This window comes from Elephas maximus, chromosome 9 (genome assembly GCF_024166365.1).
Source record: "Elephas maximus indicus isolate mEleMax1 chromosome 9, mEleMax1 primary haplotype, whole genome shotgun sequence".
In the NCBI taxonomy this organism is placed as follows: domain Eukaryota; kingdom Metazoa; phylum Chordata; class Mammalia; order Proboscidea; family Elephantidae; genus Elephas; species Elephas maximus.
Window position 1 is genome coordinate 82,202,894 of NC_064827.1, and position 24,458 is coordinate 82,227,351.

The 24,458-nt window shown below is 52.7% G+C and overlaps 1 protein-coding gene across 2 annotated transcripts; it reads right to left on the reverse strand.

Annotated features, from left to right (window-relative positions):
- Positions 1–1,924: 1,924 nt before the first annotated feature.
- FAM78A (family with sequence similarity 78 member A) lies at positions 1,925–23,976 on the reverse strand. 2 transcript variants are annotated; one of them, XM_049896348.1, is made up of 3 exons: positions 23,236–23,976; positions 21,611–22,732; positions 1,925–5,163 (listed from the first exon to the last, which is right to left on the reverse strand). In XM_049896348.1, exons 2-3 carry the CDS (start codon positions 21,931–21,933, stop codon positions 4,635–4,637), a joined length of 852 nt encoding a protein of 283 aa, XP_049752305.1. In that variant the 5' UTR covers positions 21,934–22,732; positions 23,236–23,976; the 3' UTR covers positions 1,925–4,634. The 2 variants fall into 2 exon arrangements, with proteins under 2 accessions (XP_049752305.1, XP_049752304.1); XM_049896347.1 differs by lacking the exon at positions 23,236–23,976 and having other exon boundaries at positions 21,611–23,096.
- Positions 23,977–24,458: the final 482 nt, after the last annotated feature.

A 24,458-nucleotide genomic window follows, 5' to 3' on the forward strand; every position in this document is an offset into this window, starting at 1 on the left:
GAAGTTACTTGAGGGGGGGAAGATGAAAGGGGAGAGGCAGGGTCCCCACGAGGCAGCTATGTGGCTGTTTCTCCCAGATGTCCTGGGGCAGGACAGCTTTGCCAGCCTAGACAGCGGCTCTCCCCACCCCAGCTCCTGGAGGGGGCCTGCAACAGCTGAGTAGTGTCTGGTGTCTGAGTCTCTCAACCCAGTCTGGGACTTCTAAATTTAACCTGCTATCAGCTTGAGCGGCTGGAGGGCTCCCACTGTGTGACTAAATGCCACTTGGAATCCACTTTACTCGTAACCCCCTGAGCCATCTCCCAGCCTCACTCAACTGCTTGTCAGCTTGAAGATTCGTCCACTTTCGGCCTTGTCCTGGGATCCAGCTCTGCTTTCTCCTGCTGTTGGTTAGGGCTGCACCCCGTTCTCTGCCTCCCAACTCCCGCCTCCCCCCAAACACACCCATGTGTACACACACACCATAGTCTCCCGTGGGCACAACCCAGGAGCCGACTCTACAACCAAAAGCCAAACCACTGCTGTGAACAGCACCACCCATAAGCCATCTGGGTGGAGGGCAGCCAAAGAAGGCGATTATGCAATTTCCTGCTTTGGTGTCTCAGACCCAGAAGGCAGGATTCAGGGACCAAAACCCTTGGTTTGCTGCAATGTAGAGGACCCAGAGAAGAAACCTAATCCCTGAGAACAAGCTCCTTGTCCTCTGTGATGATGCAAGGGGCTGCTGCCCACCCAAGAGAATGAGCCTCTGGTCTGGAGGTGGCTGGGCAGACCCTCTTCAAAGGCAATGAGATGGGCTCATTGTGGGCGAGCAGAGGGCTGCCTGCAGAAAGACTTCCTGTGGGGGAGAGAAAGGCATTTCCTGGAACCTCAGGATGGAGAGGGCCAAAGGCCTAGGCTTTCTTAATAATAGTATCCAATGATTATTGAGCCCCGAATGTGTGCTCACCACTGCCACAGGCATCGGGTTGGGAGCGTGCAATGGTGAGAGCATGGGCTCCAGAACTGGGGTTGCAGCCCTGGACCTGCCTCTCACTACACGCGTGGCCCTGGGCAGCTTCTTGACCCTGTTTTTCCTGTTTCCTCATCCGTAAAATGGGGATAATGATAGCACCTCCCTCAGGGGGTTGTTGTGAGGGTTCAATGAGTTAATACCCAGAAACAGAGCAGAGCAGTGTTTTCACACCGTGAAAAAAAAAAAAAAATTTTTTTTTTTTGTTTTTTTTTCAGCCATGAGGTGTCCCCTCATAGAATCCCCATTTCCACACGAAATAAATGGGGCTCTGGGGGCGGCTACATGCCTTGCCCAAGCTCACACAAATGGGCTTAAACCCACAATCTACCTTCAGAGCCCATACCCACTCCAGGACCTCTTGAGTCCCCCAGTGCCCATCCTTATATAAGAAGGAGAGGGATTTCTACCAGGGTTTTGACTCCATACAACCCCCTCTCATATGTCTCTGAGAATGGGACGCAGAGCCGTCCTCTAGGCTGATATTGTCCTAGCAGCTGTATGATCATATGAAGACAGGTTTGCAGGTCCACGATTCGGCCTGGGTTATATCCCAAACTAAACACTAACCACCCTTGTCATATGGGTTTCCACTGTTTGCCAAAAAGCCAAGCTGCCCCCAAGTCCTAGTTCTACCCCAAGTCTGCCATCCCCCTCCACACAGGGCACCAACCAGGTGGCACTTTTTGGCATATGACCAAGTCCCAGGGCTGGCCTTTGATGGAGGCGGGAACTTGGACAAAGCAGTGGGAAGGAACAAATCCATTATTGAAGCGGCCGGGCTCCCCCTGGTCTCTCCATAGGCCACTAGAGCCACAATACCCAGCCTCGGACTGTCCTTCACCCCCTCACCCTCAACACGGTCTCTCCTGCAGCCTCCAGACCCCTCAACCCCAAAAGGAAACACCACGGCCCCTCAGAAACAGCCAGAACCTAGCCAGGCCTACTTTAAAATTACATTTTATTTCTCTCTCTTTTTTTTTTTTTTTTAGAAAAAAAGGTTTCATTTTACATTTTCTTCAAGAGTCTCATGCCTCCTAGTAAGTGCATTGGTTTGTTTTCACAGTACACTCCATGACCAAGGACAGTTCTTATTGCTGGAAGGATCAGTGTCCAGGTCAGGGAGGATGCCAGAGGACTCGGGGGCCCAGGAAGCACCCCGGGGGCCTGAGGTCCCAACATGAAGGAGGAGGCTGGGAACCACACCAACCATAGCTGAGCACCCTTGGTCGGACCTGTGGCCTCTCCAGGGCCTTCCCAGCTCCGTCTTTGGAGAGGCTGGAAGGATGGAGAGAAAAGGGCACGGGGGTGATAGGGAGCGAGGGGTCAGGGTGAGCTGGGGGCCAAGCATGTGGGGTGGGGGCAACAGCAGAGGCAGCCAGAGCAGACGTTGCTTCCCTCAAAATGGGCTCAGCGCTGCCCCTGCCTCGGAGTCGTGCAGGCTGGGGGGCTCTCGGGCAGCTCAGGTCACCCCACTGTTCTTCTTAGTGATGATTAAGAACCCCAGTAAGAACCGTCACCCCAGTAAGAACCCCTTAGTGATGACTCGGCCCAGAACCCTGGTTTGTGGACCCCTCGCACAGGGCCCTTTCTCCTGTTTAGTGCAAGAAAAACCTGAGTACAGAAAAGGGCCACTCCAGTTAGAGACCAAGTCTAACCTCCTGCCCCCACCTGTCCTTGGAGGTGGAGCTGGGGACCCCACCTTCCCCCTACTCAAGGCTACAGCCTCTCTGGATGGCCTGGGCTCCAAACATGCAAAGGGGAAACAGCAGTTCCCAGAGGGGAGGTCCCGGTCACAACACAGGTGTCCCAAAGCACCATGCCCACTGTCCACCCTCAGTGACTTCCAGTGTTCCCAGCCCAGTTTGTTTCTGGGTCACTCCTGCAAGTCTCCCGGCACAAACTTGGCTTGGGAGACTGAGTGGACATTAAGCACCCCTTGAATAAATATACTGTCACATGGATGATGGAGTCTAAGAAGGATGCAGGCAACCCGCACCCTCCCAAGTTGTCACTGAGACTCCTACAAGTGGCTCATCTGCAGCAAACATGGATTCTGTTTCCTATCTGATAGTTTTCTGTGCTTGATTATTATTGGTTTGAATATAGGGCCCAGGTGATGTGGCTACAGGTTTTGGCAAGCTTGCAGGGATATGGCTTCAGCAGGGTGTCCCCAAAAAGCTCCAGACATTGCTACGAAACTTTGATGTTGCTCAGAACTGGCCACCTGACCAGTGTCCCCAGGCCATCACTGGGCTGGTCCAGCCTCCTGAGTGGCTCTGGCACCTCTCTGCCATGGGTCCATCTCACCCTCCCCAGCCCTGGAGGTCAGCAGCAGGGGTCTCTGCTGACAGCCTCCCAGGCTGCCCAGCTCCAGGACCACCTATGGCTTGGGTGTCCTCCTCTGGAGCCCCGCTCCCCATGCTCATCATGTGCACACAGTGCTTGTCTGCATCCCCCCAGGGAGGAGTATCCCCTAGAAGGGTATGAGCCCCCCAGGTTAAAGTCTGACAATGCAGTTGCAAGAAGGGACATGTGTACCTTCCTTATCTTGGTGACTAACCCTGGAGCTGTGTCCTGTCAGTCAAGGTGGCCGGCCTTCCAGGCATTCGGGACCAATGCAGATGGAAAAGGGACAGCCCCCCTGTGAGGAGGTGCCATGGACCTTGGATGGGCATTGAGGACTGAGATGGTGAAATTCCCTGGGCTCAACCTCCAGCTCCTGGGACCCTCCCTCTCCTCCTAGACCCACCCGAGGCAAGTTAAGGATGCTGAGGAGAGGGGAGAAAAGGGGCCCCATGGCAGACCTCCCAGGGCCAGAGCTCACACCCCCTCTCCACAGGTACTGGGGTGGGGGCTCTACTAGGGGGAGGGAAGAGGTGCTCTCTGGGCAGGGTCAGTCAGTGGTTTTGTTCCTGCTGAAATGAAAGAATATGCAGCTGGTTGTAGGTCTAAACCTCTTCCAGGGCAACCAGGAAGAGGAGCTCCTGAATCTCTGTCACCTCAGACCCAATCCCCCTCCCTCCACCTCTGGCAGAAGGACGGAGAGTCCAGTAGAAAAGAGATGCTGCTTTCTTGTCCCATTCTGTTTTTCCCTTTAAATCCAGCTTAAGGCAAAAGTTTGGCAAAGCAAGTCTATGTAAGGCCGCGTGACAGACGGAGGACGAGGGGGAGCCGCGACGGGGAGACCCCCGCTCTCGCAAGTCACCCGCAAGTGCCATCATTGGGCTGATGGATCCACGGCCTCTGCATTCTGCGTCGCTGGCTCCTCCTCCTCCCACCCCTGAACCTCATAAAGAGGATTTGGAAAAAAAAGAAAAAGAACTAGAAAAGCAGTTGTTTCTGGGAGTCTGTTGCAAGTGCATGAAACTGTGAGAAAAGGAGAGGGAAGGAGATGGAAGGGCGCATGTGGGATTTGTCTGTCCCATTTGGGTGTCCCTCCCTCCCTGTAAGGAAGTGGTTCTGAGAGATCCGGGGGAGGCCATCCTGGGCATGAGCACAGTGAGATCCGTCCCGCTGGAAAAGGTAGAATGGTTGTATTTTGCTGAATGACAGAGTGCATTTGGGTTCATTCTGAGTAGTAGTATTATTTGTGAGTCTAACCTAGCGAGCGTCATGGTTGTTACCGGTGCTTGGGTGGGATCACCACCAGTGGTGGCCCGTACTTGGGCCGCCACATGAGGACCTGTGCGTCGTTGGCGTTGGGCTTGACCAGGGCGCTGGGTGGTATGGGCTCATTCTTGCTCAGGATTTTGGGCTGGTCCTGGGCAATGGGTTCCCGGAGCCGGGCCCGCTGGCCCAGTGGCCGGTTGGGGTTCACCTCGATGCTGAGCTGCATCCGCCAGTGCAGCGTCTGCAGGATGATCATGTCATTGGTCGAGGTGTTGGTGGCCACCAGCCACGTGGTGAAGCTCTGGTCCCGGTAGATGTTGGTCAGTTTGGCCACGTTGCTTTCGCTGACCGGCACGGCCCACGTGACGCTGGGGTAGAAGTTGTCGTTCATGCTGATGATGAACTTGGAGTCTCTCTTGGTGGGCCCCACGATGGTGCATGTCTCCGTGGTGTTGCCGTACCAGGGGTAGTTCACCCCGTCTGAGTCGCTGATGGCCTCAATCTTGCCCTCTTGGAGGTCTGGGAGCTCCCAGCTGGACCTGGGGAAAAGGAAGTGTAGGTCACACACTCAGTCACTCAGCAAGGCTTTTCTGTAACCCTGTGGCTGGCCAGGGACTGTCCTGGGCCCTGAGGATAGGGCACAGACAAAGCTGACCGTGTCCGCTTTGTCCATGGGGGTGCTTACCATCTCTGGGAGATAGACAGTAAACAGATACACAATATGCTGGGTGAAGCAGGGCTCCCCTAGACATGATCCTCCTCAAAAGCCATATCCCCTTCTCTCACTTCATCCCCAGTCTCCCCCCAGGACTGAAACCATTATAGATGGGGGCTGATCCCAGCTGGGCTTTGGGAGCGGGGTGCACCACTTGGAAGAACCTGGTGGTTGTTAACACTGGGAGTCCTGGTGCAGCAGGCTGGGCACCAGGCTGAGCAGCATGCCCCTCCAGCTCACAGTGCTGGCCTCCACAGACCTCAGGCAGGGTAGAGACCATGGGCTCCCAGAGGTAGGATGACACCCAGGAAGCCACGCAGCGTGTCAGGTGTGGATAGGGTGGGTCCTGCCTGCACCTGCCCCAGAGTGGCAGCAAGCTTCCTTCTCTAGGGGCCGACAGGAGCCTGGGGTCACCAGATCTGAGGGTAATTCCTGGCCCTTCCACTAACCAGCTGTGTCACCTCAGGCAAATGCCTGCCCTCTCTGGGCTTCAGTGTCCTCAGCTGTAAAAGGGGAGGGACCCTCACCCCCAGTGCTGTGGTGAAAGGCACAGGAGCCAGGCCTCCAGACCCCTCAGCTCAGGGGTGTGGGGGCTACTCTCACTGCCACAGCTATTGCCACACAGGGGTCCAGCCTCCCCAGCCCCTCTGGCCAGATTGGAGCCAGTGCCACGGGAGAGGTCCCGGGCACTGTCTTTCAGCTCATGCTTGCCTAGAAGGAGAAGCAGCAACGCTATGGCCAGAATGGCCTCCATCTGGTTAGCGCCCTTTGTTAGAGCATTAGAAAGAACAAAGTACAACTGGACCGGGGCCCTCCCAATGCTGGACTCAGCCCCAGCCTCAGGGGTAGCTTCACACCAGCTCCTGGACTGGGCCAATCAGGGCTTTGCTGCAACAGACCTGCGCCTTCCACACAGAAACCCCCTCCCACCCCCCACCCTGTAGTTGCCTTGCATTTACTGCTGGAAGGCCAAGGGGGCTCAGCCCTCCCAGGATGGGAGCAGTAGCCCAGGGCTCCGGAGCACAGACACAGAAACCCACAGGCCTTGCTGCAGGTCTCAGCTGCTCCCACACTGGCACGAGACCCTGGGCAAGGTCCCAGCTCTCTCTGGACCCCAGACTCATCCCACACGTCCCTCCTGGGGTCACCAGGGAGACTACAAACCCCTTCTTGTTACAGGCACTGCTCTCATGGCCACCACTGCCCTCAGAGGGTCTCCACAAGTCCCCACTTACTGCTGTTTACTGTGCGCCAGGCACTATATAGTAATGCATTCCATCATCACAAGACCCTTGCAAGGTGTGACTGTCCACAGTTTACTGATGAAACCAAGAGGGGTCAGAGAGTTTGTGACTTGCCCAAGATCACAGAGCTGGTAGCCTGCACTGACATTGAATCCCAGCTGGTCCTCGCCATCCTGAAGCGGTGGCCCTTAACCAACCACCCACCATCTTACCTTCTCCCACTGGGAAGACCGCGGGGACCACAGCATGCCCACACTAGCCTTGTGACTATTTGAAAACAAAGCCACAAAGCAAATGCGGGTGAATGGTGGCTGCTAGTATTGTTGTCATTGCCGTAGTTATAGTAACTCTCTGCCTGTCCCGAACTGCTTTGTGGCACACAGACCCCATGCTCCCATGTGGCGGTGGGCACAGCAACATCACAGCAGCATCGGGAGAGCCCTCCTCCCCAGGCAGGGGCCCCTTTGAAGCACAGACTCACAATCACCTCCGTCCAATCCTACTGTACAGAGGACAGCCAAGCCGGGAGTGAAGGACCTTTTCCCCAGGTGGTTTGGCTAAGTCGGGGGGCAGGGATGCTGGAGGCCTGACTTTTCCCCAGTGCTAGTCCCAACTTGGCACCTGCAATGCTGACGCTGAATGCGGCTGTTCAGTTCTCACACCTGTGTACGCTCAGGTACTCTCCAGGTACATGTCGCTTTTCAGAATGCATTCCTCCTTCACTGAGACGTGTATAGCTTTGGTGTTACAATGAGCAAAACTGGGGCCACTAGAGGGAGAATAAGGAGTCCTGGTGGCACAGTGGTTAAGTGCTCAGCTGCTAACCAAAAGGTTGACAGTTTGAACCCACTCAGCAGCTCCGCAGGAGAAAGACCTTGCAATCTGCTTCTGTAAAGATTACAGCCAAGAAAACCCTAGTTGGCAGTGGTAATCTGAGGTATAGGGTCGCTGTAAGTTGAAATCTACCTGACGGCAACTAACAGCAACAGAGGAAGAACAATCAAGAAAATGATTTTGCTCATTTTTCTGTCCATTTCACTGGGAAGCTCACTAATTATGGTAATGCTTGCCTAGAAGGCCATCTCCTGTCTGGCCCCAAACACATCCAACCCCCAGGGAACCCAGGCAGCAGTTTATCTGAACCCACATTTCCAAAGCATGTACTGCCAGCCCCCAAGACCACGGTGTCCTCCCAGGCCCCCCGCCCCTGCAGCGCCGGTGCCAGCAGCCATTGGCTGGGCAATGATAATGTCTGTTAGCCCCATGTGTCCGTTCCCCAGCGGGTGGGCTGCAGGCAGGTAGAGGATCAGGTCCCTGTCTGAATTTCTCAGAGGCCCTGTGCCTTTGCACCCCCTGTGACCCAACTTCCTCTCTCGGAAGGCACTCTCTTCTGTCCTCTCACAGTGGATATACTTGCTTGGGCAAGTTTTTTCTTTTTTTTTTAAGGCAAAAAGCAAGCTTGTGAAAGGAACTCTGCTCTTGCCTTGGCCCCCCTTTCACTCCCAAAAGCTGAAGGTCTTGTTTTGGGAAGTGGGGACTAGCTCCAGAATGGCCCTTCTCACTCAATCTCTGAAGCGAGCTTGGGGGCTCCCTCTTCTTTCCCCAGCCCCCAAATGCCCAAGCCTGTCACAGGCAGGTGATGAGCCTCAGGAGCTGACAGACAAGCGGCATCTCATGGGGAGCATTACTCAGAATAAATAAATGACCCTGCTGCCAACAGCGTCATGTTTTCGAATCATCACAAGGCCAGTGTGGGCACAGTCTAGTCGCCATGGTCCCCCTCAGATCCCAGGATGACACAGAGCAGCCCAGGATCCGATCCCAGCACTAACTACTAGCTCTACCATCTTAGACAAGTCACAACCCTTTGACCTTCCATTTTCTCATCAGTAAACTGTGGATCCATTGCCGTCAAGTCAATTTCAACTCAAGGAGCCCTGTTGACACAATGGTTAAGCACTTGGCTGCTAAACAAAAGCTCGGTGATTTGAACCCACCAGTTGCTCGCTGTTAGAAAGATGTGGCAGTCTACTTCCACAAAGATGACAGCTTTGGAAACCCTATTTAAAAAAAAAAAAAAAAAAAACACCGAACCCATTGCCATCAAGTCAATTCTGACTCATAACGGCCCTATGAGTAGAACTGCCTCATAGGGTTTCCAAGGAGCAGCTGGTGGATTCAAACTGCTGACCTTTTGGTTAACAGCTGTAGCTCTGAACCACTGTGCCACCAGGGCTCCAATGGGGCAGTTCTAATCTGTCCTATAGGGTTGCTATGAGTCGGAATCAGTTTAGATTGGTAAGCTGGATAATCACACCCACCTTGCAAGGTTTTTGTGACAATTAAGTGTATTAATACATCTTTCCTGGTATACAGTAAACAGCAATAAATGGAAACTTCTGGAGCCACTTGAGAGCTCTGCCTCTAACGGTAACAGATTTCCAATCCCTGACTTAATCAGAAGCCTTTTTTTAACCTCATGTATTTTTGGATTATACTTTCTCTTAAGTAGTGAATTCCATAAGTTACTGCCTTCCCTACGCCCTGTAAGATTTCCTGTTGTTCTGAAATAACCTTAGACTTCAAGGCAGACCCTCAATTCTTTGCTACATGGGGTAGAGGAGTGAGCTCAGACCTCAGCCTTTGTCTGCCTGATGGGAACAATAAGGGCTCCTACCCCGGAATGGGCCCTGGGTAATGCAAATAGTCAGCACTCTCGGCTGCTAACCAAAAGGTTGGAGGTTCAAGTACACCCAGAGGCGCCTCAGAAGAAAAGCCTGGCAATCTACTTCCAAAAAATCACCCATTGAAAACCATATGGGGTGCAGTTCTACCCTGACACACATGGGGTCAACTCAATGGCAACTGGTTATCCTGGGATACCCACTTGCAGATGCAACTGAAAGGTATAGGCAAAGCTCTCATCATCAGCCTGGCCAGAAGTGCTCAACCAACATATCTATTTGGGCAGCGGGGAGTTTTGTTAATAAGTTCAAACTCACCTGTTCCTGCAGCCCATGAGTGCACAGACTTTGACCTTCTCCCCCCATGGCCTTCTTCCCAGACCCAAGCATGTTGAGCTAGCCCTTGCACAGGGAGCTGGAGAAGCACTGATCTCCCTTCTTCCCCTTTTATCCTCTCACTGGCCCCTGCTGGTCTTCAAGGCAGGACGGGCTACAGAATTGGCAGGCCCTAACAGTAAGCGCTCAACTGCTAACTGAAAGGTCGCGGTTTGAACTCAACAGCAGCTTCACAGGAGAAATGATCTGGTGATCTGCTCCTGTAAAGATTGCAGTCTAGGAAACCCTATGGGGCAGTTCTACTCTGTCATGTGGGGTCGACCTGAGTCGAAAATCAACTCCACGGCACCAAACAACAACAGTACAAAATAAAAACGTGGGACCTTTGTTTAAAAAGGGTTAAGAATTTCAAGACAGTGACAGCAGAGCATTAAATCATACCCGGGGCCCTGTCCCACCACCCACGAAGCCACCTGTTGCATTCTCAGCCTTGTCTTCGTAGGTGTGGGAACCCAAAGGACAGCAGGTGAGTCCAGTGTTGAACTTGGACCTCAGCATGCTTCCTGGGGCCCCTCACAACATGTCCAAAATGGACACCTCAGCTTCCTTCAGCACCCCATTCCTGCCACGTCCCCACCCATCCGTTCACTGGAGCATCTGCATTGACACTGGCCACCACGTCGTGCCCAAGATGGGCTGAGCCTGCACCCTCTGAGCACCCAGCACCATCCCTGACTGGCCCTCCCACTTCTGGATTGCCCCTCCATCCCCTTCTCCTTTGCCTTCGCTCAGCCCCAACCCCTCCTCTCTCCCTGGAAGGCCTGTAGCTTCCTCTCCAGCCCTACAGTCTGTTCCCCTCCCAGCAACCTCAGGGTTCTTTTAAAACACAAATGTGACCGCTCATTGTTCCTCCCTCCAATGGTGTTAAACCCTTAAAGCCAGACGCTGTTAAAACCCAGGGCCCTGCCCACCTCACCAGCCTCTGTGCACACCTCCCCAGGCCACCCCACGCCCCCTCCCTGCCTTTGCCAGGCTTCAGACTCATGGCCTCATTTTCAGTTCCTCTAATGGGCCTTCTCTTTCCATCTCAGGGCCTTCTACCAGGGGCATCCCCCCGTCTTGCTCCTCCCCCTCCTCGTCTTCCTCCCCAAGGTAACAACTACTCATCACTTACCACTAAGCTCTGGAGTCACCACCCCAGGGAAGGATGCCCTGACCCTTCATACAAGGCCAGGTGCCCCCTTTGGATGCTACTGGATCCTGGGACTGCTTCTTCTTGGCAAATGCACAACTGTGATTAAATAATTATACAATCATTTTGTTTAAGATCGACTCCCCAGATAGATCATAAGGGCCGAGAGGGCAGGGCCCCGTCTGCCCTGCTCACCAACCCAACTCCAGGATCTGTCACTGTGCCTGGCCCAGAATCAGGACACAGGTGATGCTGTGGCCTGAGCCAATGACTGTCAGCAACCTACACAGCCACAAGGGGGGCTTTGTGACAAGTTTAGGGCACCCAGAGTTGCTTGGTGCCTCTGCTCTTGGGACTTTCTCAGCCTGGAGAAGCTGCAGCTGGAATAGCCACCCCTCTCTGAGTGGTGGAGCCCTGGTGGTGCAGTGGTTAAAAATTTAGCTGCTAACCAAAAGCTGAATCCATCAGCTGCTCCTTGGAAACCCTATGGGGCAGTCCTACTCTGTCCCATAGGGTCATTATGAGTCGGAATTGACTCAATGGTAATGGGTTTCTCTGGGTGGTGCAAACAGTTAATATGCTCAGCTGCTAACTGAAAAATGGGAGGTTCGAGTCCACCCAGAGGCACCTCGGAAGAAAGGCCTGACAATCCACTTCTGAAAAATCAGCCATTGGAAACCCTATGGAGCACATTTCTACTCTGACACACCACGGGGTCACCATGAGTCAGAGTCAACATGACAGCAACTGGTTCAGGATGGCCATCACCGCAGCAATGCCAGCGAGACCGGGAATGTTCCCTGAGTATGTAGCATGGCCGGAAGCTGTACTTACAGTCACAGTCCCCAGCTGCCCTGGGTGCTGGGCTGTGGGGACATTCTAGAGAGGAGACTTAGAGAAGCTAAGAGGCTACTCCACAGTCACACAACTGGGAAGCATCTGGGCCAGGGCCCACAACCTGAGCCAGCTCTTACCCACGTGGCCTCGAACTGAGCCTCTCCTACATACATGCAGAGGTGTGACTGACAGTGAATCTGAAGGGGCAGAGACGCCTGCCCTGGAGGCTGGAGGTGGGGCTGAGGCTGCTGCCAGGGAGGCACGCACAGGCGTGAATGAGGATCACCCCAGCGGAGTGCCCAGGCTGAGAACTCCAGGCCCAGCCACCAGCAGGAAGCTGGCCACTCCAGAAGGCCTCTTGGAGGGGTGTGGATGAAAACAGGGGTGCCCGGGGGCTTCAACGGGAGGGGTGCCTCAGTAGGAAGGGGTGTGACTTTGCCACTGAGGCCTGGAACCAGGCAGACAGAGGTACACCTTTCACACTTCTTTGGGAAGGATGACCCACATGAAGGTTCCAGTCTTTTCTAACAACTATGGAATAGCCCTACTCTGTGCCAGGTGGTGGGCCTGAGCCTAGGCAGGATCCCCTCAAGCTTTCATGGGAACCCATTTTCCACCTGTTAAATTTCTGAGTCGCCAGGCTCCCTTTGACTACAGCTCCCCAGGCCACGGGAACTGCTTCTGGATTTTAGAGCCACAAGACCCACCTCTACTTCTTTTCAGTGTTTCCCAAACTTCCTGTGTCTATTTTTGTCCTCTCTACTTACATATCACCTTTACTGTTAGTGATTTAATTTTTTCCTTAAAATGGGTTGCTGTTTTAAAAACTCAACAGTTTTAAAAAACCAGTTGCCATCGAGTTGACTCCAGCTCATGACAGCCCCATGTGTACATGCTATAATTTTTTTGTCAAAAGATATTCTTCTAGAACAGTTAAAACTAGTTTTAACTTATGGCGACCCCATGTGTGTCAGAGTAGAACTGTGCTCCATAGGGTTTTCAAAGGCTGGCCTTTGGAATTGACTGAATAGCAGTGGGTTTTTTGGGTTTTTTTTTTATCTTTCAGAAGTAGATCACCAGGCCTTTCTTGTGAGGTGCCTCTGGGTGGCCTGGGACCTTCAAACTTTCAGCTAGCAGTCAAGCTATTTGCAACACCCAGGCACTCCCAATTCAGTTGCGTCTCTTCTAAGAAACAAAAAAACCCCGTTGCCGGCGAGTCAATTCCGACTCATAGTGACCCTACAGGACAGAGTAGAACTGCCCCATAGAGTTTCCAAGGAGCGCCTGGAGGATTTGAACTGCCGACCTCTAGGTTAGCAGCCATAACACTTAACCACTATGCCACCAAGGTTTCCTAATATACATTAAAATAAATATGTTTCTTTAAAATAAAATTTAGCCATAACTCTCCCGTAAGATTCTGTCACCTACCACAAGTGGCTTCAGTTCGGCACTTTAAGAAAAGTTTTTACACATAAGGGTTTGTGTCTCCAGGGTAAGGGGCCTGCCCGAGAGCACATGGACCTTCTCCCCAGCCCTGGCTTCACTCCCCTCACACTGGCCAGACAGGGAAACTGAGGCCCAGGAGCTCCCTTCTAGAGCAAAGTCTAGAATCTGGTTTCCTGACTCCTGCTGTGTGCCGCTGCCCACTGGGCTAGCCTTTTCCACCAAACAGATCACCAGGCCCCTCCTCTCCCAGCCCCCAGCTCCCTGCCCACACACCCGAGGAGGGGGACGCTGGAGGTTTTGCCTCCCTTGCTGCCCGTGCTACTGCAGCTGGGCTTTCCCCCAACAACAAACCCCACTCCTTCCGGGGCCTGGCCACCCTCTTCCTGCCAGCCTCGTCCTTCTTCCCCAGGCCACAGCCCTGGGCCCCGGAGGTCTCACAACAGAAGGAAGGGACCAACAGTGCCTGTTTTAGTTTTTAGTTATAAAATGTGTGTTTTTTGTTTAAAAAAAAAAAAAAAATTCAAGTCCTAAAGGAGTGTATAAAATGAAAAAACGAAAGCCTTTTCTTCGTCCCTCCCCTCCTCCCACCCTGAGCTTACTCACCATATTACGGTTTGGTAAACATCCTTCTAGATCTTTCTCTTTGCAAATACACATGGTACACATTCCCATTTGAGTGTTTTCTTTTGAACAAAAATGGGTTCCTACCCTACATACTGTTTTAGAACTTTGATTTTTTAATTTAAAATACACTTTTTTCTCTCATGTAGAGCATCTACAGACCCACCTCATCATGTTTAGCTGCCCTATTGAATCCTGCACTGTAGCCAGACAATAATCTACTCCTCTGTTGATGGGTGCTGGATTGGTTCCTGCAATTTTGCTATCAGGAACAGTGCTGGAGTGAACATCCTCGCACGTATATCTTTATGTTCTTGTTCTTTCATTCATTTATTCATCATGAATTCATTTGTTGGGTAGATTATTTACTGTACACCTACTCTATGCCAGGAACCAGGCCAGGTGTACTGATTTCCATAGGATGACTCTAAAAGTAGACTAACAGTTGAAGGGCATGTATACTTGACATTTTAATAGATATTACCAACTGAACCCCCAGAAGCTGCTCGAAATTTTCTCCCACGCACAGCACTCCAGGATGTCCATTTCCCCACCCCCTCTCCAACAGGAAGGAGTCCCTGGGTATGGTAAACAGTTAAGGACTCAGCTACTAACAAAAAGTGTGATGGTTCAAACCCACCCAGAGGTGGAAGAAAGGCCTGGTGATCTGCTTATGGAAGGTCACAGCCTTGAAAACCCCATGGAGACGTTCTACTCTGCAGCACACGAGGTCACCATGAGTCAGAATTGACTCAACAGCAAAGGATTTTGGTTTCCTCCAACACTGGCTATTACTGACTTTTTTCAGTTTGACCCAGGTCGGATCACAAGAAAAGGATCTCAGTATTTAACTTGCTGTCTCCCTGATTCACCAAGAAAAAAAAAAACCCGTTGCCATCAAGTCGATTCCAACTCAGCGACAAAATAGGACAGAGTAGAACCACCCCATAGGGTTCCCAAGAAGTGCCTGGCGGATTCTTTTGGTTAGCGGCCATAGCCTGCTGCAGTTCTTAATCACTGTACCACCAGGGCTCGTGTTCCTAATTATTAAGGCTGGTTTTTCTGGGAGCAGATAGCTTTTGTTTTCAGTGCTTGGAAGATGGGTGAGGGTTAGAGTGATCACTCGGCTGGGCTGGTCCAGGAGAGGTCTCTTTAGGCTGTGTCATGCCCCCCCACCCCACTTCCTCCCACTGCAGAGCCTTGAAAGAAGGACTTCCCTCCCCATCCCTGCCTGTGCCCTCCGCCCAGCCCTGGAGTTGCTGCCTTCCGGTTGGTCACAGAGAGGAAGCATCGTCCTCAATTGTTCTGTGCAGATGTGCAGAGCTGCTGCTCAGGCCCAGGCTTCAGGAAGAGGCCACATGGCCACCAGGGACATTCCCCCTGGCTGGTCCCCAGATCCGCTGGAGATGAGCAGGGCTCTTTGGGTAGGTAAGTGGCTTCAGGTCACAGAAGCCATTTCCTCGTCATAAAATAAGAACCTCAAGAAGTCCTCAGGAGGACACAATGAGAAGGTAAAGAGTAGAAAGGGAGTCCAAGGTGCTATTCTCACATCATCTCAGGTCCCTCCACCTCTGCTTGTCAGAGCCCTGCAACACCCGAAGTCATCAGCTCTGGCTGACAGACGTCTCATCATCCAAGGACTTTCACACTATAGACAGGGTTCCGGGGCAGGAACAACCACAACGATAATTACAGCCATTTTTATGCTGACTCTTCACCAGCCATTTCAATTTATTGATAATAAATTATTGATGATTATGATTAGTACATTAAGGAGCCCTGGTGGCACAGTGGTTAAGCACTAGGCTGCTAACCTAAAGGTCAGCAGTTTAAACCCACCAGCTGCTCCGCAGGAGAAAGGCATGGCAGTCTGCTTCCATAAATATCACAGCCTAGGAAACCCTATGGGGCAGCTCTACCCTGTCACATGGGGTTGCTATGAGTCAAAAATCAACTCAGCGACACCCAAAAACAACAACAGCAAATTGTAGTATTAATAGCAATCATGTACTGAGCGCTCAATATGCACCAGGCACTGTGCTAAGCCCCACCATGCATTATCTCATTTAATCCTCACGATGACTCTATAAAGAAGGTATTACTATCCCATTTTGTAGATGGGAACACTGGGGCTCAGAAAGGCTATGAGACTGGGACACACCCTGCTGGACATGGGTACAGCGAGGCAGGACTATCAACCCAAAGAGACCCCCTCTACTTGAGCTGCTCTCCTCCCCTTCCCCCCACCACAAGTCTGCCCTTTGGTAGAATCCTGAGCCATAAACTAGCCTTGGCCTTGACCTTGACCTTGGGCCAGGTTCCCTGGGGGCCACAGAGAAGGGCAAGCTAGAGGCAACTTGAAGCATCTCCCACACAGGCAAGAAATTGTGACTTGTCACTTAGAAGCTACTGTGCCAGCTGACAGGTGGCAGTTGAGGAATTGCGGAGGACAGGGCTGTGGAGGCAGGTGTCTCCAACAGTTTGGAGGGGGGTGGCTTTAAAAGTAATGTGGGTTGGACCCAAAACCATATAGAATCTTCTCAAGCTGGCAAGGAGAAACTCATCATTTTACAGCTCTCCTCTGTAGAAATCAGGGTATTAGTGAGCTGGTGTTTATATTTATTCCATTGTAAACATTTCAAACCCACAACGTCACTCTAAAAAGTTCACCTCCTGGATTAGAGATTAATCTCAAGCTGGGATAATGTTTGGGGGCATTACGGATTTCAGTTAAGTACGTGGAATGAATATTTTGAATACAACCCATTCGTAAAGAATGAAAAGCCTAACCTAGCCTTTGCCACCTGGCTACCCCACCTGGGGCCACTAAACCTCAGTGCGTGGATTTACCTTTAATGTTTCATTTTATCTGGGGCTAGTCCAATGGTCCACCACTCATCTGTCAGTTCGTCATGCTGTAGTGGCTTGCATGTTGCTGTGATGCTGGAAGCTGTACCACCAGTTTCAAATACTAGCAGGGTCAACCATGGTGGACAGGTTTCAGCAGAGTTCCCTGACTAAGACAGACTAGGAAAGAGGAACTGGCGATCTACTTCTAAAAAATCAGCCAGTGAAAATCTTATGAATAGCAGCGGAATATTGTGCAAGTGAAAAGAAAAAAACAGGGAACTGCCAGAAATTCAAGCCAGATTTAGAACAGGATGTGGAACCAGGGATATCACTGCTGATGTCAAATGGATCTTGGCTGAAAGCAGAGACTACCAGAAAGATGTTTACCTGTGTTTTATTGACTAAGCAAAGGCATTTGACTATGTGGGTCATAACAAATTATGGATAGCATTGTAAAGAATGAGAATTCCAGAATACTTAATTGTGCTCATGAGGAACCTGTACGTAGACCAAGAGGCAGTCATTCCAACAGAACAAAGGAATACTGTGTGGTTTAATTAGGAAAGTTATGTGTCAGGGTTGTATCCTCTCACCATACTTACTCAATCTGTAAAACCCACACCCACTGCTGTCAAGTGGATTCCGACTCATAGCGACCCTATAAGGACAGAGTAGAGCTGCCCAATAGAGTTTCCAAGGAGCACCTGGTGGATTCGAACAACTGACCCTTTGGTTAGCAGCCGTAGCTCTTAACCACTACATTCCATCTGTATGCTGAGCAAATAATCCGAGAAGCTGGACTCTATGAAGAAGAACGAGGCATCAGAATTGGAGGAAGACTCATCAACAACCTGAGATATGCAGATGATACAGCCTTGCTTGCTGAAAGTGAAGAGAACTTGAAGCACTTACTGATGAAGATCAAAGATTACAGCCTCCAGTATGGATTACACCTCAATATAAACAAATAAAAATCCTTACAACTGAACCAATAAGCAACATCATGATAGACAGAGAAAATATTGAAATTGTCAAGGATTTCATTTTACTTGGATCCGCAATCAACGCCTATGGAAGCAGTAGTCAAGAAATCAAATGCCTTATTGTATTGGGCAAATCTGCTGCAAAAGATCTCTTTAAAGTGTTAAAATGCAAAGATGTCACCTTGAAGACTAAGGTGTGCCTGACCCAAGCCATGGAGTTTTCAATAGCCTCATATGCATGCGAAAGCTGGACAGTGAATAAGGAAGACCGAAGAATAACTGATGTCTTTGAATTACAGTGATGTTGAAGAATATTGAATGTACCATTGGACTACCAGAAGAATGAACAAATTTGTCTTAGAAGAAACACAGCCAGAATGCTCCTTAGAAGCAAGGATGGTGAGACTTCATCTCTGGTACTTTGGACATTTTGTCAGGAGGGACCAGTCCCTGAAGAAGAACATTCTACTTGATAAAGTAGTGGGTCAGCGAAAAAGAGGAAGACCCTCAACTAGATGGATTAACACAGTGGCTACAAGTGTGGGCTCAAACATAGCAATGATTGTGAGGACGGCACAGGACTGGGCAGTGTTTCATTCTGTTGTACATAGGGCCACTGTGAGTCAGAACCTACTCAACAGCACGTAACGACAGTCCATTGGTTCTCGACCGGGGACAATTTCACACTCCTCTCACTTCCCCCTGCCAGGGGTCATTAGGCCATGTCTGGAGACATTTTTGGTTGTAACAACTGGGGGGAGGGGAGGTGCAACTGACATCTAGTGGGTAAAGGCCAGGGCGGCTGCTAAAAATCCTACAATGCACAGGACAGCTCCCCACCACAAAGAATGATGCGGCTCAGATCCAGGCATGGCAGGGGGACAATTCTGGGCTGGTGGAGGTTTATGGCCAGTCTCACCAACTCACCACACTTCACTTTCTTTCAAGCCATCAAGCTTAAAAAACACAGAAAACAGTAGTTATCACAGGAGGTCTGGGGTAGGGGAAATGGGAAGAGTAATTTTTTAGATCACACCTAAATACTTCTATTTACATCCAAGGAGGAGAAGGAGGCTGAGTCTAAACAAGCTCAGCTCATTTTCAGAGGGTGCTGGTTGAATGCAGAACTCTGCCTAGGGGACTGGCCTTTCCGCTTAGGGAGTCCTGCTATGTGACCATCCACTTTCTTAATATGATTTTTTTCAGTAGTAATAAGAAATCGAGCAGCCATAATTTCAGTCACGGGATCATCACCTACACCTCTCTTCTCATTGATTCCTCACAGAAGCCTACAGAGAAATCCTGTCCTTTTTCCCAGTTCACAGATGACACAAGTGAGGCCCCAGAGCTAGGACTGCTAGATCATTCTGACCCCTGAGCCTGAGCCCACTAACCACTGCGCCATGCCACCCCTTCCAGGAAACCTCAAACTTCACCCTCTTCTTGGGCTGGTCCCATCCCAAGGCTACGAGTGAACCCTGGGGGAATGAGATGTGCCCCACACAGAGGGCAGGACACGGGGGACCCCATCCCTGAAAGATACATTCTGAGAAGGGGGAGGGAATAAAGGGAACTATCAGGAGAGAATGGAGAAGAAGGAAATGGCCTTTAACCACTTGAAACTCAAATCATGATTTAAAGTATTTTTAAGTTTTTAAAAGTCAGGAAGTGTTCCCTGTGTGAAAGAAGAAAGCCTGGACTGGACAGAAAAGGCATGACAATGAGTAATTCACATTTGCCCCAGTGCTGTGGTTTGAACCATGATCCCCAGCTCATTACAGGTACCATGAATCACACCTCAACTGCTAGAATCATCATCACATAATAATAACATTAAAGACAGTAGCCACTTATATTAAGTATTTACCATAGGCTTAGTGTAGTGCTAACTGCTTGGCAAGGGTTGCCTCAAGTAATTATCACAATAAATCATGGGTAAGGACGAATATTAGCCCCAATTTGCAGACAAGGAGACTGAGGCTCAGAGTGGCTCCAGAACTTGCCTAAAGTCAAAGCCCTGGAAAGTGAGAGAGCCGGGACTCCTGTCCAGGCCTGCTTGCCTGCAGGGGCTAAGCATATATTAGGTCTAACGAGGAACAAAGGGCTTGCCCAGTAAGGACAAGGTCATCTCAGGTCTCCTGACTCTCATGCCTGGATCCAGCAATGATGCCCAAATGTACGTACAACCACCGAATGGAGAACACGGCCTGTGTGCCTGAAGACACCTATAAACCCCTGTATACAGATGGGGAAGCTGAGGCTCAGGGAGGGCCCCAAGGGGCGGAGCCAGTTAGAACCAGATCCATAGCTGGGCTGTGTAATTTCGAACACAGGCTTTTACCTCTGCCCAGCGCATCTTGTCTCATTAGCCTTTAGTCTCTCTAATTCTCCCCAAGCTTTCTTCTTCCTAGCCGTTGTATCTTTCCAAATTCAGAAGGGCCCTCTGACTTCCCTACCCCTTCTAGGTTTTAGCCTAAACACCCTACAAAAGCCTTTGTTTCTCGACAATTGTCCTGGAAGCTTTGCAAAGTCCTAGACAGTTTCTGGGCTTCAGGCTTCCTAGGAAAGCTCCACACCTAAAAACTAAGAATAATTTCTGACCCGAAATTAATTATAGCTGCTTTTGAGAACTGAGGGGCTAGGGTGTAGAAATCAGGTTGATAGAGGGGACCTAACTGGTATCTAGATCTATCCCACATGTACCTTCTTTGGGGCCATCATGGTTACGCTCTCGCTTTAAGTTTTACAGTCATCCTCCTGCTTGCCTTATAATGTCAACGTCATTAAGTGCAGAAGCCAAAAGATTGGGGTCCTGCCACCCCCGACCCACCTCAATCCCTCTTATTTACAGGTGGCCCATGAAGTTCTTAAAAAGGTGAAAAGTTCCAACTCCTGGAGAAATTCTCTGCCCTCACTTGCAGAACCAGGAAGTGAGGCTTCCTAGGGTGGAAGTTGAGAGAGAGGCTGGGGGCAGTGCTTGTGGCTAGTTGCATGGTGAGGGTCAAAGGGGGCTGCCCCTCATGGCCTGCATAGCTCTCAGACAAAAAAAAAAACAAAAAAACCCATTGCGTTTGAGTCCATTCCAACTCATAACGACCATACAGAAGGGGCCTAGTACTTGGAAACCATAATTTTCATAGCCTCTGTCAACAACAACTGTCTTCTCCTTCTTGTTCTTAAAGTGGCACTTCAAGTCACATCCCTTTTTCTTCTGTCTACATTGGGGATGGCCATCTCTGGGGTCTGGGAATATGCCAGAAAATAAGACCCAGGGTCCCAGCATCTTGCATCAAGACCTACAACACCCTAGGAATGTACCAGGCTGGAAAGAAAAGGCCAATGGGCCCCACTTAGCTAGTCTTAGTTAGGGTCTTTGGGACACTGGCATTTGAAGTCTGCATAAAGTGGCCTTCTGCCTTGGAGAGAAAAAGCTTGACACTGTGAAGCAAACAGGGTTTCTAAAACTAACCCCTCAAACAAAACACTGTTTGGAACAGCAAAGGTCTCCCTCAGGTCCTGATGTGCATTTAAAAATACTGGAAGGCCAAGCTCAGGCCCAACCGCAAGGCACTGTAAAACTTCGGAGGGCCAAGCTGAGGGGCAACCACAACGCACTATAAAACTCTGGAGGCTTCCGAGGGCTCCATTCTCCTTCCCTGAGTAGCTGCCACATGCTCCCGGAGGCCTGCCCAGGCCTCTCTCTGGTGACCCCTGATGGCATCAACACTCTGGGCAGACGGCACACTTGCTTTGCCAAAGAGGCACTGGGTGGAATGTTCCTCTGCTTTCTCAGCATTTTGCAGGGAAAGAGCACAGGAACCCTGGGGCCCGGGACAGTAAGAGAGAAGGTCCTAGAGCCACAACTTCAATCTGCATCAACAGGCAAACCCAGAGTCACTTGACCAAAGGCAGACTCAGAGGCCACTTTCATACCTCCCCAAAGTGTCCCCCTGGCCCTGACAAGGCCCCTCTGTAAATGGTCTCTCTGACCCACCTGTCCCCCCCATACCCAGACCTCCAAACCGGGACCCACCCACCCAGCAGTCCGAAGAGCTTGCTCCTGAGAAGTACTCACATGCCCTGCTCCCCATACTGGTTGTAGAACTCCATGTGGCTGCATGCCTGAATCCAGCCAACTATCCAGGTCTCCTTCTTGGGGATGGGTGGCATGACCACCTGGGCAGAAGCACGGAAGTGGGGTGTCCGGTAGCGGAGCACCACGCTGGAGGACTCATCGATGCTGGTAGGGATGGGGTCGATAGAGGCTTTCACATCAATTACCGTGATACCTTCCCGGAAGACTCTGGCTTTGCTGCCGATGCTCTGAATACAGCCCATGGCACAGAGGACCGCTTTGATCTCCAGGGAAGGCCAGCAATCCCAGGGAAGACCAGGCATTGAAAGGACCAAGGCTGCCCGACCCAGTGCAGAGGGCTCGCCAGTCTCAAAGCTCAGGATCGATATCCATAGGATAGAAAATTCACCGAGTAAAGGGGTTTTGCATATCACTACCTTGGGCCTGTTTATAAATAAGAATTTTGCTGCATTTCAGGAGCCCTGGGCTCTCTTCTTCTCCTAGCAGTGGACAAAAACCACCGATATTCTTTGGGTTAAAAAAGAAAAGTTTGGAGTTTAATGGATAATCATGTTGTTTTGACATCCAGCCCTTCCGTGCCTCAAGCGCAGGGGACGCAGGTCTGAGACGCTCCCCGAAGTCTTCGGATGAAGAAGGCGACTGCTGGCTGACATAAATAAGGAAGCCTCGGTCGCCTGCGCGGTCCCGCCACCCTCCCTGCAGAAAACCGACTTCCTGCCCTTCAGCCTTCCGCACGCGCTCCCGGGCACACACCCGGCCGCTCGCCCAACGGAGCTGAATCAATTAAAGAGCAGTTTCTGTTCAATCAGCGAAGATCCAAGCGCCACTGGGGGCGAGCGCCGACCGGAGGCTTCCAGGAGGGGAGCGCCAGGCTCCGGCCGCTGGCGGGGTCCCGGAGGAGCCCGACGCAGCGCGGTCCCGTCGGCGCCCACTCGCGGGCGCGGGCAGGGGCGCAGGCCGGACGCCCCCACGCGGGCGCGCTGCGTCCCACCCGCCTCCGAGCGCCCGCCGCGCTCTTGGTCGCCTCGCCGCTGTCGCTGTGCAGGCTCCGGGGCTCCTTTCGGGCCACCGCCGCCTGGTCCGCCGCGGCCGCCCGAAGACCTGGTGGGAAGTGGAAGGGACAGGGCGTCAGGGCCTGTCTCAAAGTTGAGCCGAACTTTGCTGCGGGGGGCGACAGGGGCGCGGCGACGCGTGTGCGCTGGGCGCAGGCTGCGGAGCTGACGGCGCAGCTCTGGGCGGTCTACCCGGAGGCGGCGGCCCCCCCGCCCGCCCCGTCAGTGGCGGCCGCACGACCGCGCGCACCAGCGAATAATCGCCGCCGGTGACATCTCCGCTGACACCCTCCTGGCCTGGGGGTGGGGGGGCGACCGGCTGGCACTGCAGTGGGCAGTGTGGACTTGCCAGCCTGGGCACTGCTGTTGCCACCTCCACCCCCACCACCCCGCTAGCGCCGGGCGCCTCCCCCCGACTCCCGGTCGGTTCCCTCCGGCCCCCTGAGGGCGCAGTGCCCCCCCACCCCACGCCAGTCCAGCCAGATCGAGCGCGCGCCCCTTCCGGGGCCAGGTTCCCCCAGCACCCTGAGGTCGCGGTGCCCCATCCCCCACCTCCGACCCGGCTCGGGCGCCTCTGGTTCCCCATCGCCAGCTGGGAGCGGTCCGGGATCCCTGCGCTTCGGGTGCGCGGACAGCTGCCCGGAAACTTTGGCGCGCACGCCCCCACCCGGGCAGCGCCGCCGACTCACCTGCCCGCCGCCGCCCTCCGGACGCCCCTGACCCAGCCGCCAGCAGCCAGGCGGCTCCGGCCCGCCAGGGACACGTTCTCGGGGCGCCCCCACCCCTTTTCCCGGGCAGTGTCCTTAGGCTCTACAGGGGTCTGGGGCCAGCTTGGGCGCCTTGTCCCCCCGCCCCCACCTCCTCCTAGCTCAGGGCTGCTTGGGGGTGGTCGGGGGCGGAGGGCTGAGGCTCGGGCCTCTCTCGCCCCCACCCCGCTAGCCCCCTTTATTTTATGATCATTGTGAGAGTGCTGTCGTTATCAGCCCCGCCACCGCGCCGCAGCCGCCTGGTGCGCCCGGCTCTGCCTCGCTCTGCTGCAGCATCAGAAAGGCAACCAGGTCAAACTTTGCAGAAACTCAGCCCTTGCGCCGGTCTGGCCCCGGCGTTGGCCCGCAGCTGCCTGGGCCAGAGCGCCGCCGCGCACGCAGGGACCGCCGCCAGCTTGCTGGCCCCGCGGGGCTGCAGGTCGGTAGGCGCCGGCGGGCGGGCGGGCCGCCTCCTCCTCCTCCCGGCCGGCTGAGCTCTTCCACCCTCGCTCCCAGCACGCGGCCCTCCCTCCCCCTAGTAAGCTCTCTCCCTCTCTCTCCCTCCTCCTTCTCTCTCGCTGCAGCTGCTCGGGGAGCTGAACCTCTCCTTGTTAAAACGACATTTCCTTTCTGGCTAGCGCCAGGAATTCTGGGTAGTGTAGTTCAGTTTCTGCCTCGGACGGAGGTGGGTTGCCCCCGTGCCCCTCGAGCTCTGCAGGCCTGAAAAAACGCTGTACTGCCCTGGTGTTCCTGGTCACAAGAAGGTGATGGCTGGATAGAAACAGTGCAGGTGACCCTGGAGCCTCCAGGGCTGGGTAGGTTGAAGGTGGGGGAGAGAAGGTTTGGGAAAGGGTCCTGGGGGCACTCCCTTCCTGCTGGGCCTCCTCTCACCCTGACAGGTGCCCAGGCCTGTTGGGCCCCAAGTGTGTGATAAGCTCTGGACAAGCTTCATTTCATCCTCTATCAGCCACTCTGTGCAAGGAGGCCTCCTATTATGTGCATTTTACAGAGGAAACCAAGACTTGCTCA